Source organism: Phoca vitulina, unplaced genomic scaffold (assembly GCF_004348235.1).
Source record: "Phoca vitulina isolate PV1807 unplaced genomic scaffold, GSC_HSeal_1.0 scaffold83, whole genome shotgun sequence".
Classification (NCBI taxonomy): domain Eukaryota; kingdom Metazoa; phylum Chordata; class Mammalia; order Carnivora; family Phocidae; genus Phoca; species Phoca vitulina.
This window is the reverse complement of record NW_022589786.1, coordinates 4,191,195-4,209,313: the sequence shown is the minus strand read 5'-3', so window position 1 is coordinate 4,209,313 and position 18,119 is coordinate 4,191,195. Positions and strand designations below refer to the sequence as shown.

General features: G+C 43.7%; 1 protein-coding gene across 1 annotated transcript in view; it reads left to right on the top strand.

Annotated features, from left to right (window-relative positions):
- The window catches only part of SLC36A2 (solute carrier family 36 member 2), a 45,979-nt gene extending 30,617 nt beyond the window's left edge, over positions 1–15,362 (top strand). Inside the window, exons 9-13 of the mRNA XM_032395343.1 lie at positions 2,149–2,367; positions 3,730–3,828; positions 8,760–8,926; positions 10,886–11,055; positions 13,920–15,362. Coding sequence (XP_032251234.1) covers positions 2,149–2,367; positions 3,730–3,828; positions 8,760–8,926; positions 10,886–11,055; positions 13,920–14,191 — 927 coding nt within the window. The 3' untranslated portion in view covers positions 14,192–15,362. The remainder of the gene's footprint in view (positions 1–2,148; positions 2,368–3,729; positions 3,829–8,759; positions 8,927–10,885; positions 11,056–13,919) is intronic.
- The last annotated feature ends 2,757 nt before the right edge of the window (positions 15,363–18,119 follow it).

Here is an 18,119-nt window from a genome sequence, read left to right as displayed (position 1 = left end):
TATTATATATGCTTTCTCCCATTTAATTCTCTCTGTGGCCTTATCACTGTAGGTACTGTGGTTATTCCTATTTTGCAGATGAGAAGACCGAAGCTATAAACTTTATAACGTATAGAAGATCACAGAGCCAAGGTTAAAAATCCAGGCCATTTCGACATCAGAGCTCAAGTTCTTGAACACTATGCTATATTACTTTTCAAAATGAAACAAAATTGGGGCACCTGGGTGGCTCAGATGGGTAAACATCTGACTCTTGATCTCAGCTCATGTCTTGATCTCAGGGTCATGAGTCAAACCCCACATTGGGCTCCATGCTGGGCATGGAGCCTACTTAAAAAGTTAAGAAGAAAGGAAGGAAGAAAGAAAAAATGATTATTAATTCAACCACTCGTGGTTATTATTTTGAGTTGGTATTAACTGGTTAGCATTTTGTAATGTCCTTACATTTTTTTTTGTCCTTACATTTTTTAATGTAATTTTTACCAGCCTCATAATATTTAATCACACAGATTGGCCAGGACGTAATCTTCTCTTGTTGGATATTTTATTTGTTTCCCTTTGTTTTTCTACTATAATCCGTGGAAGTCTTTGTACACCCCTTTATTTTTTTGGCATATATTCCTTAAAGTAAAATTACTGGGTCAAAGAGTTTGATTGTGGGGCACCTGGGTGGCTTAGTCGTTAAGCGTCTGCCTTCGGCTCAGGTCATGATCCCAGGGTCCTGGGATTGAGCCCCGGGTCGGGCTCCATGCTAGGCAGGAAGCCTGCTTCTCCTTCTCCCACTTCCCCTCCCACAAAGATCTCTCTTTGTCAAATAAATAAATATAATCTTTAAAAACAAACAAACAACAACAACAAAAACAAAGAGTTTGATTGTTTGAAGGCTCTTAAACATGGCCAGATTGCCGCTTGGAAATCAATCAGCTATCAACAGAACATTATCATCTGTCTAGAGATAAGGCAAGCATTCTTTCTAAGAGTTTGCAGGCTAAGTAGGATGTGTTCTAAAACAAGTTAGCTCTCAGTATATTTTGGTGCTGGGTCAGGACACCACTAACAACTCTCTGAAGGCAGGGCCGCTTCATGGTGAACTTAAGGGGAAAAATGTGCGGGGGCAGGAAAGATCATTGCAGCAAGAGAAGGCTCCCTTGCAGAGATGCATCTGAGCTGGGTGTTGAAGGACGGGTTCGAGAAGAAGGGGTGGCAGCCAAGAAGGGAGGAGTGAACACTGGAGGCAGGAATGTACAGGCCTGGCTCCGGAGAGGCAATAAAATTGGTTGTAGAAGAAGGTGTGGACTTTGGGAGAGGAAGAGCCTTCAAGGTTGAATGGGGCCCATGATGGAGGGCCATGAATGCCTGCTAATGTTTCAAGTACTTTTCCTATTGAAAGGAATCAGAAGGTGAGGAATCAGAAAAAAATAAGACTTAATGGTTCATTTAAGTAACCTTGGTATGTTCTTAAGTGAAAAAGAGATTTCAAAATAAGAGTATATGGATTGTAATCTTGTTAAAAAAAAAAAAAAAAGATGAGTATACTACATGTAATTTGTGATATGGTATAGAAAATGCATAGATGAATATATTCCAGGACATCACCCTGGCTACCAATGCGTACTGAGATCATCATTGTTTTTACGTCTTCTTCTTGCCTCATTCTAGTCTCTAATTGTTCTGCAGTGGATTGTTCCGCAATGTTCCGCAATACTGCTTGCACAGTAAGACTACCCATTAAGTCAGGCTGATTCTGAATAAGGGTAGTACCATCCCTCTCCTCCCCCTCTCCCCTGACTTTGCCAGGGGGTGTTTGTACTGTGTGCAGGGGGGTGTTTCTTGTTTGTCACAGTGATTGGGGGATGCAAATAGCTCTTATTGGGTGGGGTCCAGGGATGCTAAATGTCCTGCAGTGAATGGTCCAGTCCTCATAAGGAATAATTCTCTCACTCAAATGACAGTGTGAGTCCGATTGAGAAACAGTAAGTGATGAGTTTTTTGGTTATAAGCAAAAGAAACTCTAACTAACTCATTGTGAGGCCCTGGCGTGTGAGACATGCTTTTTGTGAGGGAGTTTATGGGCCAGGCACTAAGCAAATCCTGTGGCCAGTAGATGTATTGAATCTTCCCCTCTTACTTTTCCTGTTCCTTCCTCAGGTAGTGGAAGCAGTTAATGGGACCACCAACAACTGCCATTACAACGAGACAGTGTTTCTCACGCCCACCATGGACTCGCGACTCTACATGCTCTCCTTCCTGCCCTTCCTGGTGCTGCTGGTCCTCATCCGGAACCTCCGGGTCTTGACCATCTTCTCTTTGTTGGCCAACATCAGCATGCTGGTTAGCTTGATCATCATCACTCAGTACATCGTCCAGGTTAGTGCACACGACGCACCCGACTCCTCCAGTGAGCAGAGCCTTTTATCAATACTAGACTAATACCTACCTAGGGCCAGCCCTGAGGGTAGGTGTGTACCTCACTCTTCAGCCTCATGCCGTTGTACCATTATTTCCACAAAGATGTCTCTGTGCCATCTCATTCTTCTGGATAGGTCCTCTTTTATGTTGCTGCTCCAGTCCTTGTCAAATTCTGGCCTTTGAAAAAAATGTTGCTTTGCAAGGAAAACATCTTGATGGGTGAACCACAGACCATTCCTGTAATGGTTGGATAGCAGCAAAGGGCAAATGAAAAGCAGGATCTCCTACTAAAGCTGAAACTTACCAATTCCCTATAGTCTTACATCCTCTAGGCTGCAATTCCAGGTGTCCAAAATTACCCAAAGGAACTCAAGAGAAAAAAATAATAATACTTAGTCACAGAGGCATAGTCTCAGAAGACCACAAGCAAATATATCACAGTGCAAATTACAACACCTTCAAGGTTGAGTCGTGGATATTGATTTTCCCTCAATTTCCTACTTTTCTATCCTTTCTAATGTTTATTTACTGGACAAGACTACATAGAAATTTAAACCCAGAAGGCCCTTGACATATCTTTCGTATCATTCAGATATTTTTATATTTCAGAAGTCACATGAAAAGTTACTGTGTCCATGGAATTTAGTAAAAATTATAAATTAGTCAAATATTTTAGGATAACTACAAATAGGTCTTATCTTCCTTAAGGCAACATTGATAAATTCTACAAAATTGAATTTCCTAATAAGATAGCTACCTTTGATTCATTTTTGGACCATTCCTGAAGTTGCGCAATTAGAGAAATGGCTCTGTAATTATTGTCCCATTCAGGTCACAGGGTACATAAGATATTTTTTCCACACACTTTCTTTCCCTTCAGTTTATAGCTCACTGAAGAAAAGGGGACTGTCATATCTAACGAATTACTCTGGACTCCCAAGAATATCACTAACTACAGTCAACAGCAATTTCTGTCACCCATAATCACTGGTACATTCCAATTGTCCGTGGGCACTTCAGGCTGGTACCAACCTGTGGTGCATGAGATTTTCTTTTGGAGGATTCTGGTAAACCGTATTCCCCCCATGAGGTATTCAGTACTTGGACAATACCTCAATGTTTCTGTCCTCTGGCTCTTCGGTGTTGTATGTGTTAAAATCAACTTTGATGCCTACTTCCTTTTGAAGTTTTCCGAATTTCTTGACATTCCCTTTTTTTTTTTTTTTTTTAATTTAGGTCTACTCTCAGAATACTTCCCTTTTAAATGAACTGAAACGTGCTTTGAGAGTTAAGGTCTTACTACATTTCTCTCTCCTGTAGGAAATTCCAGACCCCAGCCGGTTGCCACTGATAGCAAGTTGGAAGACCTACCCTCTTTTCTTTGGAACAGCCATTTTTTCATTTGAAAGCATTGGTGTGGTAAGGTTTGCATTGGGGTGATCTTTCCCCCGTGCTGTGGGTGGCCTTTTGAACAGGATCCAGGAACTCTAGGTTTCTGGGTTTCTGTGTGCATACAGGGGAAAGTAACCTCTTGTCCCAATACATCTATTAAACATTTATCTTCATACCAACATGTGTTTCCTAATCTTTTAAAATCAAGACAAGTGGAGGCATACAATTTACAGGATTTAATGAAACAAACAAAAGGAGTTTTAAGCTGGGAAGTACTATATATTTACAATGGATTATTACTAGTTTGTGTTTCCACACTTGAGGAAGGATAGTGCTGTGTATGTGATGTTATTTTACTTTAAATTTGCATACAGTACAATTCACTTCGGTGGGGGGAGTGTATACACTTCTGTAAGTTTTGGAAATGCATAGAATCATAGATATGCCACAATCAGGATACAGAACAGCTCCCTCACCACCAAAAACTCCCTTGTGCTGTCCCATTGTAGTCAGCTCCTCACCTCCCACTAACCCCTGGCAACCACCTTCTGTTCTCTGTCTCTATTGTTCTGTCTTTTCCAGAATGTCATATACCTGGGATCATGCAGTATGTAACCTGTTGAGACTGCATGTAAGATCACCTATGTTGTTGCATGCATCAGTAACTCCTTGCTTTCCATTGCTGAGCACCTGCTGAACAGGCAACACCAGGATTTTTTTATCAGTTCACCTGCTGAAGAACAGGTTGTTTCTAGTTTTTGACAATTACGAATAATGCTGCTATAAGCAAGCATTTGTGTACAGGATTTTATGTGAACATAATGTTTTCATTTCTCTAGGAGTAGGTTTGCTAGTCACATATTAATGTATGTTGTTTAACTTTATAACAAACTGCTACACAGGTTTTCATAATGGCTATACCATTTTGCTTTCCCACTGGAATGGATGAACATTCCAGTTGCTCTCATTGTCGCTAGTTCTTGTATGTCCTGTCAGCATTTTTTTATTCTGCCATTCTAATAGGTTCATAGTAGTGTTTGATTGTGATTTAATTTGCATTTTATTAATGACCAATGATTTTGAGCATCATTTTGTGGTCTTGTCATCTGTATATCCTCTTTGGTGAAGTATCTGTTCCAATCTTTTGCAAACTTTTAAAAAACTGAGCTGTTGAGTTTTAAGAATTCTTTATATATTACAAATACAAGTCCTTTATTAGATATATAATTCCAAATATTTTCTGTAGTCTGTAGCTTGTCTTTTCATTCTCTTAACAGTGCCTTTCACAGAGCAAAAGTTTTAAATTTGATGAAGTCCAGTATATCAAAATTTTCATTTTATAAACACTTTTAGTGTTTTATCTAAAAACACTTTGCCTAACCCAAGTTCACAAAGATTTTCTCCTATATTTTCTTCTAAATATTTTATAGTTTTCATTGTACATTTAGATCTATGATCCATTCTGAGTTAATTTTTGATAAAAGTGTATGTTGGGGTTCTTTTTTTAATAGGATACCCAATTGTTCCAGCATCATCTGTTGAAAAGACTGCCCATTTTCCATTGAATTGCCTTTGCATCTTTGTAAAAAACTTAACATTATTGTCTTTCAATCCATGAACATGGAATGTCTTTCCATTTATTTGGGTCTTCTTTCATTTCTTTAAACAATGCTTTGATGCTTCACATCATTCCCACACATTCACAACTTAGGGCAGAGCCCAGGACTTCACTTACAGATTTAGGGGATCACTTTCTCCAGCTTCCTCCTATCCATGTTTTCTTGCACAGTCACCAGCTTCCAGGGGCTTCCTTTTCTGATTCTCTGGCTAGAAAGCCAGAGTTATAGCCTCCCTATAGTGCTATGCACTTCCTGTGACTGAGTCTGACTGGGGTTAAGCACTGAGAGAAAAGAGAGAAGGAAAAACTAAAATAAAAATGAATGAATGAATAAACGAACGAACTAACAGCGATTCCTTCCAGGGCCTGCTTCATAGACATGCAACTTATGCAGTTACATAGGGACCTGTCTTTGGAAGGATCCTATTCATGGTTTAATGCTCTGCTTTCATCATCTTGAAATTCTTGATTTTTGAACAAGAAGCCCTGCAAATGAAAATTCTTTTTGCATAGGACCCTATAAATCATGTAGCAGAGCTGATTTATCCCCACATTCTTTGGACTCCCAAACCCCGTTTCCTAGTTCTTTTGCTCAAAGAGAAAAATTTGTGTCAGATTTTTAGGTGCCTGCATGACCACCACAGTCACTGATAACACCAGGATGCTGCTTTGTGACTTGCCTTGGAAGTGTGCTCTTGAGAGAGTAAAAAAGGGGCCCCCTCCATACTGTCTGTCCCACAGAGGCCTCTGCTTTATGTCTTCTGGTCAGAAAGAGGGTTTCTCTTGGACTTTTTTCTGTCTCCATCTACTGCATAGGATTCTAGGATTTGAGGTCCTCTTGAGTCTAAATTGGGAGATACAGGAAGAAAAAAAATCAAGAAACCCAGTACCATAATGGTCATTTTTACTGGTTTTGATCAATCCACGTGCTATTTTGTACTTTTCAGAGTCCATGGATAGTTGTTTTATGTATTCTGTCCAGGGCTTTTAGTTTTAATCAGTAAGAGAGCTATGGTAGAATGTGCCTACACCATCTTAATGGAAGTAGAAGCACTTTATATTTAGAATTCTGGATACTCATGGCAAAAAGCAGAGTGCGATGGTTGAGCAAATGATTTTGGAAGCAGAATATGCTGGAATCTTACTTTGGCCATGGATTACTCTCTGCACTCTAATTCCCCACTAAATGATGGTAGTAATTGTTCAGTAAGTATTGAACACCTACTATGTGCTAATGATGATTAGTATCAGAGTTCACATTAGCTCTAGAAACTTCTAGCCCAGTCTCTGAACTTTCTGAAGAGCCTAAGCCCTGAAGGGGAAAGGGACTTGAGCCAGGTCACCAGCTGGGAACACCTGCAGCTGTGGCTAAAGCCTGATGCTACTTCCAGAGACCTTAGCACTTTATGTAAATTTATCAATTTATCAATTTGATTGATTGTGGGAAGGAGAGAAGAAGAAAGCCAGCTACCGAGTAAAAAAGGTAATTTTTAGCCTGGAGAATTTATGCAGCGAAAATGTATTGCAGGGTGTGAAAGCTCAGGTTGGATCATTCACTCTCCACATAATCCCCCCAGACATTTTCCTGAGCACCAGCTGCTACTAGGAACCTGCCTTTAATCTGGAAGAAAGTGGAAAGGCACAGTGATGACCTTGACATGGCATTCCCCTCAAGCATTTCCATTGCATGGGGTTGAGATGCATATAGGACAAAAAAGGAGTTAACAGTACAAGGGAGTAGACGCCCAGGTCCTACTGAGTAACAAATATATCCAATGCTGGAGAGTGGGGAGAAGCAAGTACTTGAACTTTGGAAGACAGCCCCAGTCTGCAGCCTCACCCTGCAACTTTCAAGCGTTGTAACTTGGGGCAAGTTACTCCATCTTCAGTCTTGTTTTCCTCATCTGTAAAATAAGAATTATACAAGCACCATCTTCATAGAGATGTAATCTTCACAGTATTAAAAAATAACAGTTGACATTTACTAAGCCTTTACTGTATGCCATTATGGTGCTCATATAAATCTCAAAAAAATTGCAATAGGTGAGTTTTCAGATAAACTGAGGCACAGATCAGCCTAATGATGCATGCAAAGGGTGCTTTAGTCCATGGCCTGATCAAAGAGAAGGAGAAGGTGGAGGGGGGGCTCTCAGCCGATAGAAGCCTAAGAAGGGATTTATGGGATGAGAGGCCAGAAGGTTGGTTCCAAAAACAGAAGTGACCTTGGGATGCCCAGCAGGCTCCAGGTAGTCTGTCTCAACTTGGATTCTCTCAGAGCCAGGTATACATCTGGGGAAGAAGGATCCAGAGAACATGGTGTATAGGGAAATGTCCTGCTGGGGAACCAGGAACCTCCAGTCCCAGCTCTGCCACAGTCTGCTGTGTAAACCTGAGTCGCAGCCTTCCCATCTGAACAGAGAGCAGCGAATGCACTAGAATTGGAAGTCTCAAACTCAAATGCCTTTAGAAGGCAATGTGAGTGAAGAAACCAGGTATATGTCCGTGTGAGGGGGAGAGGTGGGACCGGTGAATGGGGCAAGAATAGTGTGCCCAAAGGCATTCGCCTTCAATTGTCTAAAAGGCAATGCTGGCCAAACAAAATGCATCTGCTGGCCAGATCAGGCTGCCCCAGGGGCTGAGTTCCTTGATCTGCACAACCTGAAGAAGGGCCCTTCCAGCTCTGATGATCCAGGGCTCATCTTGTGACTCCAGGCCTTCCTTCCTTTCTTCCCTTTTTTCTCATTTATTGTGGTAAAATATACCTAACATAAAATTTACCATCTTAACCATTTTTAAGCATACAGTTCAGTGACGTTAAGTACATTCACATTATTGTGCAACCATCACCACCATCTATCTTTTGGTCTTGCAAAACTGGAACTCTGTACCCATTGAACAATAACTGTTCATTTGCCCCTCCATGAGTCCCTGGAAACCACCATCCTACTTTTTGACTCTCTGAATTTGACAACTTCAGGTACTTCATGTAAATGGGATCATGCAGTATGTATCATTTTGTGACTGGCTTATTTCACTCAGCGCAATGACCTCAAGATTTATCCATGTTATGGCATGGGTCAGAATTTCCTTCTTTTTTAAGGCTGAGTAATATCTATTGTATGTATATCATCTTTGTTTATCCATTTATCCATCAGTGGACACTTGGGTTGCTTCCACCTTTTGGCTATTGTAAATGATGCTGCTATGAACATAGTTGTACAAATATCTATTCAAATCCCTGCTTCCAGTTTTTTTGTGATATACTCAGAAGTGGCATGCCTTTCTTTTGTTCATGTTCCTCTTTCTCCTTCTGTCTTTTTACACTATGATCCTTCTGTAGGTTCTGCCCCTGGAAAACAAGATGAAGGATGCCCGCCGCTTCCCAGCCATCCTGTCTCTGGGAATGTCCATCATCACTGCCTTGTACATCGGCATCGGGTCTCTGGGCTACCTGCGGTTTGGAAATGACATCAAGGCCAGCATAACCCTTAACCTACCCAACTGCTGGTAACTTCACAGGCCCCCAGGTGGTGGGCACTCAGGGCCGGGTGGGAATGTGTGGGTGACTGCCTCCCTTCCATAGATGGCAAACTAAGGTCTAGAGAGCCTCCACAGTGATAGGCGGAGCTGTAATTAGAACCCTGGGCTCTGGTTTCTCTGTCCAAGGAGCTCCTCCTTCAATAGCCTGCCATGTTGAATGAAGCCTTGATAGCTTAGGATGAAGAAGGACATGATTTAGGAAGAGAGAGAAGTGACAGTTCTTGGTCACCTAAGGAGAGAAGGGAGGGGCCCTCAGGGAGAGCAAGAGGCAGAGAGAGGAGTTGGTGGGTGGCAGCAGTCATCTCTGATTACATTTCCTGAGGCCTGTGCTACAAGGCTTGCTTGCCACAGACAAGGGTGCACATCCTCCAAGTTAGAGTAGCTAGGATAAAAAAGTAGTAAAACAAGAACCAATTTGGGAAGACCACTGTAAAAACTCTATGTTCAAATGCACCTAATTCATGCAACAGTTAGCTGACCCAGACTTCAACAGTACCATATTTAAATAGACACATGAACCCATATTGCGTTGTGCAGCACTCTCCCACACGGAGGCATGTCATTAATTATAGGATGCCTGTCTTTTTAAGGGTCACTTGGAGGCTTAATTTGCCTAAATGGGGCTCCTTTCCCAAGGTGGTGAATGTCATTCATCAAGCATTTACTGCACGCCAATTATGTGCAGATATCAGTCTAGACATACACGGCATGGAGGGTACTGATGGAGTAGGCTGTGATCTTGAACTTCACTACATTCCCCACCTCATGATCCAGTGACAATGGGGGAGGAATAGTGTATATACACAAATAGAACAGAACAAGGAGCCCTCCAGAGTAGCAAAGAGGCTTTGGGGACTTTTGAGGAAAGAAATCCATCCGAATGAGAATCTTTGTGTGCAACAAGACAACTCTGTCCAGACAAGGACAACTCTGCCATTCATGGGCCCAAGTCCTCGCTGCACCACCTCCTAGCGTGTGGTCACGGACAATTTACCTAACCTCTCTGACACTCAGTGTCTTCATCTATAAAGCGGAGTTACCATGGGGATTAAGTTGGGCATGCAGTGTACCTCAAAAGATGGGACAGATGGAAATGGACTAAAGTGGTGTTTCAGACAGCAGGACTAGTGTGAGCAAGAAACTCAGAAATGTGGAAGTTAATCTTTCTAAGGAATGGCTCCCCAGCCCCCATATACATACAGGTTTACTAAACGTGTGAGATGCAGCTACCACATTAGTGGAATCAAGGAAAAAGTCCTATCTCCATAGGTCAAAAAAGGCTTTGGCAAAACTCCACACCCCCCATCACACCCTGTCTCTGCCCCTAGTCCAACGCCTGCAAGTAACCCTGCCTCTCCTTTTACCTCCCAACCCCCACGCAACCCTGTTTGTAGACTGCTTCCTTCCCCAAGGGTTCAGGACTCTGCAGTTCTCTCAACCTACTAGAAGCATGTGCTGGGGGCCTGTTATGTGCCACGAGCTCTGGGGGGAATCCAGAGAATTGCTAAGGACTGGCATTAGATCACAAGGGACTAACATGTTTTAGACCCAGGTTTTTTGGTCTTCACTACTTACCACTTGTGTCTCCCTGGGCAAGGCAGCTGGCCTAGGCCTCTAGTTCCTCAAATCTAAAATTGACCATCAAGTGATAGTGGTTTGTGAAGGGGTTACACGTAGCCACACTCAAGATTCTTTTTCTTTAGAGATGACCCCCTGTTGCCATTTGGATCCATGATCCCTCACTCTCTTTTCACCGCGTGCTCTGCTGTGACTCTCTCTTGGCTTTGGGAAGTCCCCTGCCCATCATTTTCGGACAAGGAGACTGGAGCCCAAGGGGCGATTCCACCATCAGAGGTTAATGTTTCCAGGAGGCCAGGTGCCTGAGCGTGGTGGCCTTAGGGAGCATTGCTGTGGTTTGTCCTGCAGGCTGTACCAGTCAGTCAAGCTGCTGTACGTCGTTGGGATCCTGTGCACCTACGCCCTGCAGTTTTATGTCCCTGCAGAAATCATCATCCCCTTCGCCACCTCGCAGGTATCAAAGCGCTGGGCGCTGCCTCTGGACTTGTCTATCCGCCTCGCCATGGTCTGCCTGACATGTGAGTACAAGGCTGAGCGAAATGTTGCTCTTTTCCCGAGGCTGTCAGGAGTCCGCCAGATGGTGAAGGATAGTCCTGATAACCAGCAGTGATTGAGCGCCATTTGCGTCTCAAAGACCGCACTAAAGCTTTACAAGTGTAACTCATGTAAGCCTCGGGGACAAACTAATTCTTCTATGTACCTAATTAGTCGGATTCACAGGTGTCCAGCCTGAGGGAGTGACACAGCTGGTTGAACAATAATCATAATGATAATACCTGATATTTATTAAACACCTACTGTGTACCAGCCACTGTGTTCTTTTAGGCCGTATTTCATAGTATTTCATTCAGCCCTGCAGGAACTCTTAGGAGGTAGGACTATGATAAACTTTCCTTTTCAAATGAGAAAACTGAAGCAGAGAGCGATAAGTAACTGGCCAGGAAGTGCCAGAGCTTGGATTTGAACCCACATCATCTAAGTCCAGAGTCAGCACCCTTCACCTCCGAGACAGAGGTCAGTGGCCAGTGAGTCTAATCTAACAGCAGAGGTGTGTTTTTGAGCCTCAGAGTGTTGTATAAACTTGTGCCAACATTTAAAACGTCCAAGATCTCACATACAAATCCAGATTTCTAACGTTTTCAATTAAAATGCTTTGGCAAGCCTAGGATCACATTCCCCACTGGCAGCAGTGAGCTGGACTTGCCCCCTAGGCTTCAGCTGGCCCTGCTCACCCCCTCACAGTCCTCCTTATGCCCCAGGCCCCATAATCCAGGGCACCCCATTTGTGCAAGTGTTTTAGCAGGGGTGAAGGAGAAGATAGAGATTTCCTGTACGGAGTGTGGTGTTCCCCAGCTGTCCCTAGCTCCTTTTAATTGTGATTCTAAGACTTCCTCAGGGAGATTCTTTTTTTTTTTTTTTTTTAAGATTTTATTTGACAGAGAGCACAAGCAGGGGGAGCAGCAGACAGAGGGAGAGGGAGAAGCAGGCTCCCCACTGAACAGGGAGCCCAATGTGGGGCTCGATCCCAGGACCCTGGGATCATGACCTGAGCCAAAGGCAGCCACCTAACCAACTGAACCACCCAGGTGCCCCCCTCAGGGAGATTCTTGCTTCTTGCTGCACTAGACCAACCCATGCAGTTCAATGGACACCAGTTTTCTTTCTTTGAAATGATTTGTTCCCAGTTTAGCCCAGGAAGCAGGGACACTGCCATTCAGAATCTTAAGAGACTCCAGAGAGATCAAGGCATTTGTCCTAAATGTGAAGATAATCCCTGAAGCCTACAGCTTCTGCATGCACTGCCCCAATCCAGACAAATGCGGAAATAAATTGAAATAACAAACTTTTCTGAGTTATATTATATTATAGTGCTTTATATTAACTCAGTTATCTTGGGGCATATAAATGAGTTTAAAACTTGAACACCATTTGCAGTGTGAACCATAACACCTAAAAGGATAGATAGCATTTATCCCCATTTTGCAGAGGAGGAAACAAGCTGAGGAGGAGATAGGGACTTAACCCAAGGCCACACAAGGGGAAGCCAGAATCCTGCCTCCCAGACCTGTTTTGGTTTTGATATACCACACTCCTCCTCCACAAGAGGCCTGGGAGAGGCTTCTGGGCCTTCTTGGTGAAAGTCTTCCAACAAGTCAAATAAAAAATGTGGAAGCCCAGGCCTATAAAACATGCTAGTAAAAAATAGATAATTTCAAAATCTTTAGCTTCTGGTGTTTGTTGTTTCCTAACATGTATGTAAAACCTGGAGAAGACATTCTTTTAATGAGACCCTGCGATCTTGTTCCAACTGAAGACCCCTTTCTCCTATAAATAATTTCACATTCTACTCATTTGCAAGTAAGAGGTGCATGTAGTCATGTTCATTATTAAAATGTTAGCTCTATAAAGGCTTTTTTTTTTTAGTTTTTATATCTTCTGTACATTGATGTGTCCCAAACAGATGGGACAGTTCCCAGCACTGTTATTTAATGTTATTTATTAAGTTAGAGCTTAATCGTTGTCTTTTTAAAAAGATTATTTATTTGAGGGGCAGGGGAGATCAGAGGGAGAGGGACAAGCAGACTGCTGTTGAACAGGGAGGCCAATGTGGGGCTGGATCCCACAACCCCGAGACACAACCTGAGCTGAAACCAAGAGTTGGACACCAACCTACTGAGCCCGCCAAGCACCCCTTAATCATTGTTGAATAATGTGGGGATTTGAAGTGCGCCTCAGTGGCATAAAAATTATTTTAAGCTAAAAACATCTGAACAAACAGCAGCTACAGGGAGGGGAAAAATAAATCCTTATCTGAACTTCCTTTGCTGAATTAAGCAGGACCTTCTGACAAAGTACAGCCTCCATAAATCCCCTCTCTGGAAGGTTTTCTGCCAGAAAGGAGACTAACCATCATCACAGACTAATTCCCTGTATAAACTCTCTGAACCAGTCATAACTTCCACTTGTTCTTACATATGCTCTTTTTGCCCCCTCCTTTCCCCTTATGAAATGGGCATGTGAACCCCTATCTTTGGCTGTTCTGGGAGCCAACTCCTCTGAAGGCTCCCTAGCCCTAAGCAAACTGTCTTTTGTCGTGTTAATTTTGTCTACTGTCAGTAAATCCCCAGCCCCTCCCTGAGGGAAGATTTCTCTTCCCAACAATATGAATGCTTATTTTGGAAAAATGATTAGGAGACACACCAGATTTTTAATTCATAGCCATAGTGACGTGATCGGAGTATTATAGGACTTTCAGTGTTTTCCTTATGTAACTAAAATTGAGAAACAACTGGTTTATGTTTTAAGAAAAGGATTCTAAAACCAAGCTTGGGAAGCTTGACTAAGTCCCGAAGATCCATATATCCCGTATCCTCTCCCACAGGTACCTTGGCCATCCTTATCCCCCGCCTGGACCTGGTCCTCTCCCTGGTGGGCTCCGTGAGCAGCAGTGCCCTGGCCCTCATCATCCCGCCCCTCCTGGAGATCACCACCTACTACTCGGAGGGCATGAGCCCCCTCACCATCGCCAAGGACGCCCTGATCAGCATCCTGGGCTTCGTGGGCTTTGTGGTGGGGACCTACCAGGCCCTGGACGAGCTGATCCTCTCGGGACAACCCCTCACCTTTTCCAACTCCACTGTTTTTATTCAGTGAGAATGGCACTGCACCTTACCCACCAGCACCTGACTTTTGCTGGTATGGATATCCTGTGTATGCTTTATCTTTATTTTGCCTCTTTCTTTTTTCTGGGCCAAGTCATGGTGAAGCAAGCAAGGACTCACCAGCTACAGGGTCTAGATGGTAATTTACAGATTTGTTTTTAATTACTTTTCTTTCCATCTCTAGCTTTCCCTTAAGTTGAGAGTCTCCCATGGAAGGCTCTTGATTCATCCAACTTCTTGGCAATTGACAAGGTGGATTTTGTACCTTGAGTGGTGCTATGCAAGAAGAGGCCACCAGGGGGAAACCAAGTGACAGCAACGGGCAGAAGGAGGTGCAGCTGGCTAATGCTGACCCTGAGCTGGTAGACAAAGGGTTTCAAAGAGCATAGACTAGGGGACATAACCTATAATCCAACAAGGAATACACAACTCCTATGACAAAATAGATACGACAAAGAGGTCCAATGTGAGCTGCAACTCTCAGAAAGGAGCCATCATATTTAAGTCAAGGGCAATAAACTTTCTAAACCACTGGATAAAGTTTTAGCCCAGTTCGGAGATGCCAGCAGCAGATAGGAGGTGTGGATGTAGATGTGTCAGTGGCAGGGGGGAGGGGAGTGGACAATACCATTACAGTATCTGACATTTACCTCTTAATTCTTGCAACAAGCATTCTACCTACTGTGTGTCAAGCATAGTTAAAGGTCCTTAGAGTAAGTTGCAAAAATGGCCACAAATTCCTCTTGACAATGTGACTTTGTAGCTCCTCTCAACAAGAGGTGAAATCTATGTCTCTACCCCTTGAATCTGGTCTTGCCCTCATGACTTATTTGGACCAATGGGACTTTAGTAAATGTGATGCAAGCAGAGGTTTGGTGATAGCTTGTGCATCAGGACTTTCATTTCTCGCTATGCTGTGGAGCCATGACCATCAGGTGAAGAAGCCTGAGCTAGCCTACTGGAGGATGAGAGGCCATGTGGAGCAGAAGCAAATCATCCCAGTTGAACCCATCCCTCAGATCAACCAGCCTGCCAACTTCAAGACACATGAGGGAAGCCTCCTAGACCAAACCCAGCCCCAGCCAGGCTGACCCAGATCCTAAGAATTGCCCAGATGATCCACAGAATTGTGAGAAATAATAAATGTGGTTTTAAGCCATAAAGTGTGGGAGTTTTTATGCAGCAAAAGTTAACTGATACTCACTCTAAAGGAGATATACCAATGAGAAAAGCATCTCTGCCCTCAAAAGCTAGTTCACTATCCACTGGGGGAGAATTACAGGTAATCAACTAAGTCGATAGCATCATTGGTCCTTTTAAGGGCAGAGGGACGCTGACTGCTCTGGAGTACTGAGTATGGCTTTCCACAGGTGGCGCCATTGACCTGGATTTCGAGGAGAACTTGGGTCTCCTGACACTGAATCTTGCCCTCCTTCCACTCCGACCTGCTTCCTTGACAGTCCTGGGCCTTTTCTCATGTCTGAGCTTGGCTGGCAGCAGGAGCCAGCCAACCTGAAACACCATCTCAGCCTTCCAGGTAGTGTTTGCTCCTTCCTCCCTAAAATCACTAAAATTAGGAAAGTGCCCCCAAATAACCGAGTAGATATTATAGGGCAGATCTATAATCCCAGGGGAGAGAGTTTCGCATCATACTTCCTGTAATTTATGGGAATGCCCCATGCTTGTTTCTGCCTCCATTTTAAGAGAATATTTGAAGAAGCCCTTTCCTGCTTATTTTCAACCATGAGCCTTCCTGTATGGCCTAGGGAAGATGGTGGGGGAGAGTGTCTGTCCCAGTTCCTAAATCCTGGTCTGCTCCTTTTGTGTGTTACTTTCTACCTGCTAGACTTCAAGGAGGTACTTCATGCTCACCAGCCCTGCTCAGGTAAGAGAAGGGCCAGCAGACCGCACCCAGATCCCCTAGACTGCAGAGTACCTGCTGGGAGTCAGGGCACTCATAGCCTATGCAGTGGTCCACAGCCCACCCGACCAGAGAGCTGGCTGATCATTTCCCCCCTGCACTTCTGTTTCATCAGCAGACCCAAAGCACTTCCACTGAGGGGCTCAGAGCTGTGGCAAAGCTTTCTTTCTCTCTCTGTGCTTGCCTCTCCCGCCATATTCCTCCATCGCCCCAACCAGGCTTGCTCAGTTTAAGATTGTCCTCCGTTATTAAAAAATGGTCACAGTCATTGTCCAGGGACTAGCCCCTACCATGTAAGATGCTCAGGTCAATCTTATCATTTAGACTAATCTGGCTAAAGTTCAATTTTGGGAAGAAAAAAATAAATTTAGTAACATAGATGTAACTAAGAAAAGTAAGCTGGGGAGACTCATTAGTAATTGTCAGCAACACTAAAGAATACCAATTGCTGGAATTGTGTTTGAGTGGTGAGGGTATTAAATTTTGTTGTTTGTTTCACACACACACACACACACACACACACACACACACACCCTCCCCATCCCAACTGATTCTTTAACTTTTGGAGCTTGCTCTTGAATCAAGAATCATAGAAAATCCTTTCTTACTTCCCTCACCAAGCACTTACTGTGTTTTGCATGGGGTCTCACTTAATCCTTACAACAGTGCTGGGAGATATGTCCTGTCATTGTCCCTATTTTCAGATAAGGAAACAGGCTGAGACATAGGAATTAAGTGACTGATGATCAAACATACAGTTGGGTTCAGGACTCACAGTTGTGCACCAACACCCTTCACTTTGTAGGGCCCAAGAGGGACCTTGAAGGGTGATGGTCAAAGTGAAAAAGAGGACACTGTGTCCAGTGAAATAAGCCAGTCACAAAAAGACAAATAATGCATTATTCCAGTTTTATGAGGTACCTGGGGTAGTAAGACTCCTAGAAACATAGAATGGTGGGGATGGGCTGGAGAGAGGAGCAGGCAGCGGTTTAACGGGGAAAGAGGTTCAGTTTTGTGAGGAAAAAAAAGGGCTGGAGGTTAGTCGCACAACATTGGGGATTACTTAACATTACTGAACTGTACACTTAAAAATGGTTAAGATGATGGATTTTACGTTATGCATAACACAATTATTTTTATTACACGGTAAGTCGGTGGTGGGATGTGTGCAAATAATGAGGCACATCCAGATGTTCACAGTTGTCCTCCCTGGATGGTGGGGAGATTTACTATAATCTTTCACTGTTAGATTACATGTGTAGTGTCATCTTCCTACTTTCCACTCGAGTGCGGACTCCTTGAAAGTGTTCATTGCTAAGCCTGCAGTGCCCAACATGGAGTAGACATTCACTAGAAAGTATTAAAGCAGTGAATAAATGCAGTGGGGGAGGGGAAACTCTTTCCAACGTGAGGAAAAGCCTTTGGGGCATCAGAGGAAGGAGAGGTCTCATTGGACATTCGGAGGAAGGAAGTGGCCCTTGGAGCAGATTTTGCAGCAGTACTGAGTTGACATGGGCAGCACGTGGCTCCCATAATCTTCATAAGTGGCCTGTCTAGACCATCCCAAATGAACATGCGGGCCAAGTACGGTGTGCCCAGGCTTGCTCTGCAAAATGCACTTCAAGACAAGGCTTGTGCGCGCCAACGCCATCCTTCCCTTTACGTGAAAGTTCTTGGCGTCATCTTGACCCCTCCCTCTCTTCTATAACCCACCTCTCATCTGTCCATCAGCACATCCTCTTGGCTTTATCTTTTAAAGGTACCCAGACTTCAGGCGCTTCTCACCAGCTCTTTAGCTACCACCCTGGTCTAAACCACTGTTGACAGGCACCCGGCTCATCACAGTGGTCTCCTAATTATCTCCCCGAGTTGGCTCTTGCCCTCCTTCAGTCTGCTCCCAACCAAATGGCCCTGAGAGATCCTGTTAAAATGCAAGGCATGTCACTTCTCTTCTCAACCCCTCTGTGATTCCTCATCTCAGGGTAAAAATTAAAGGCAT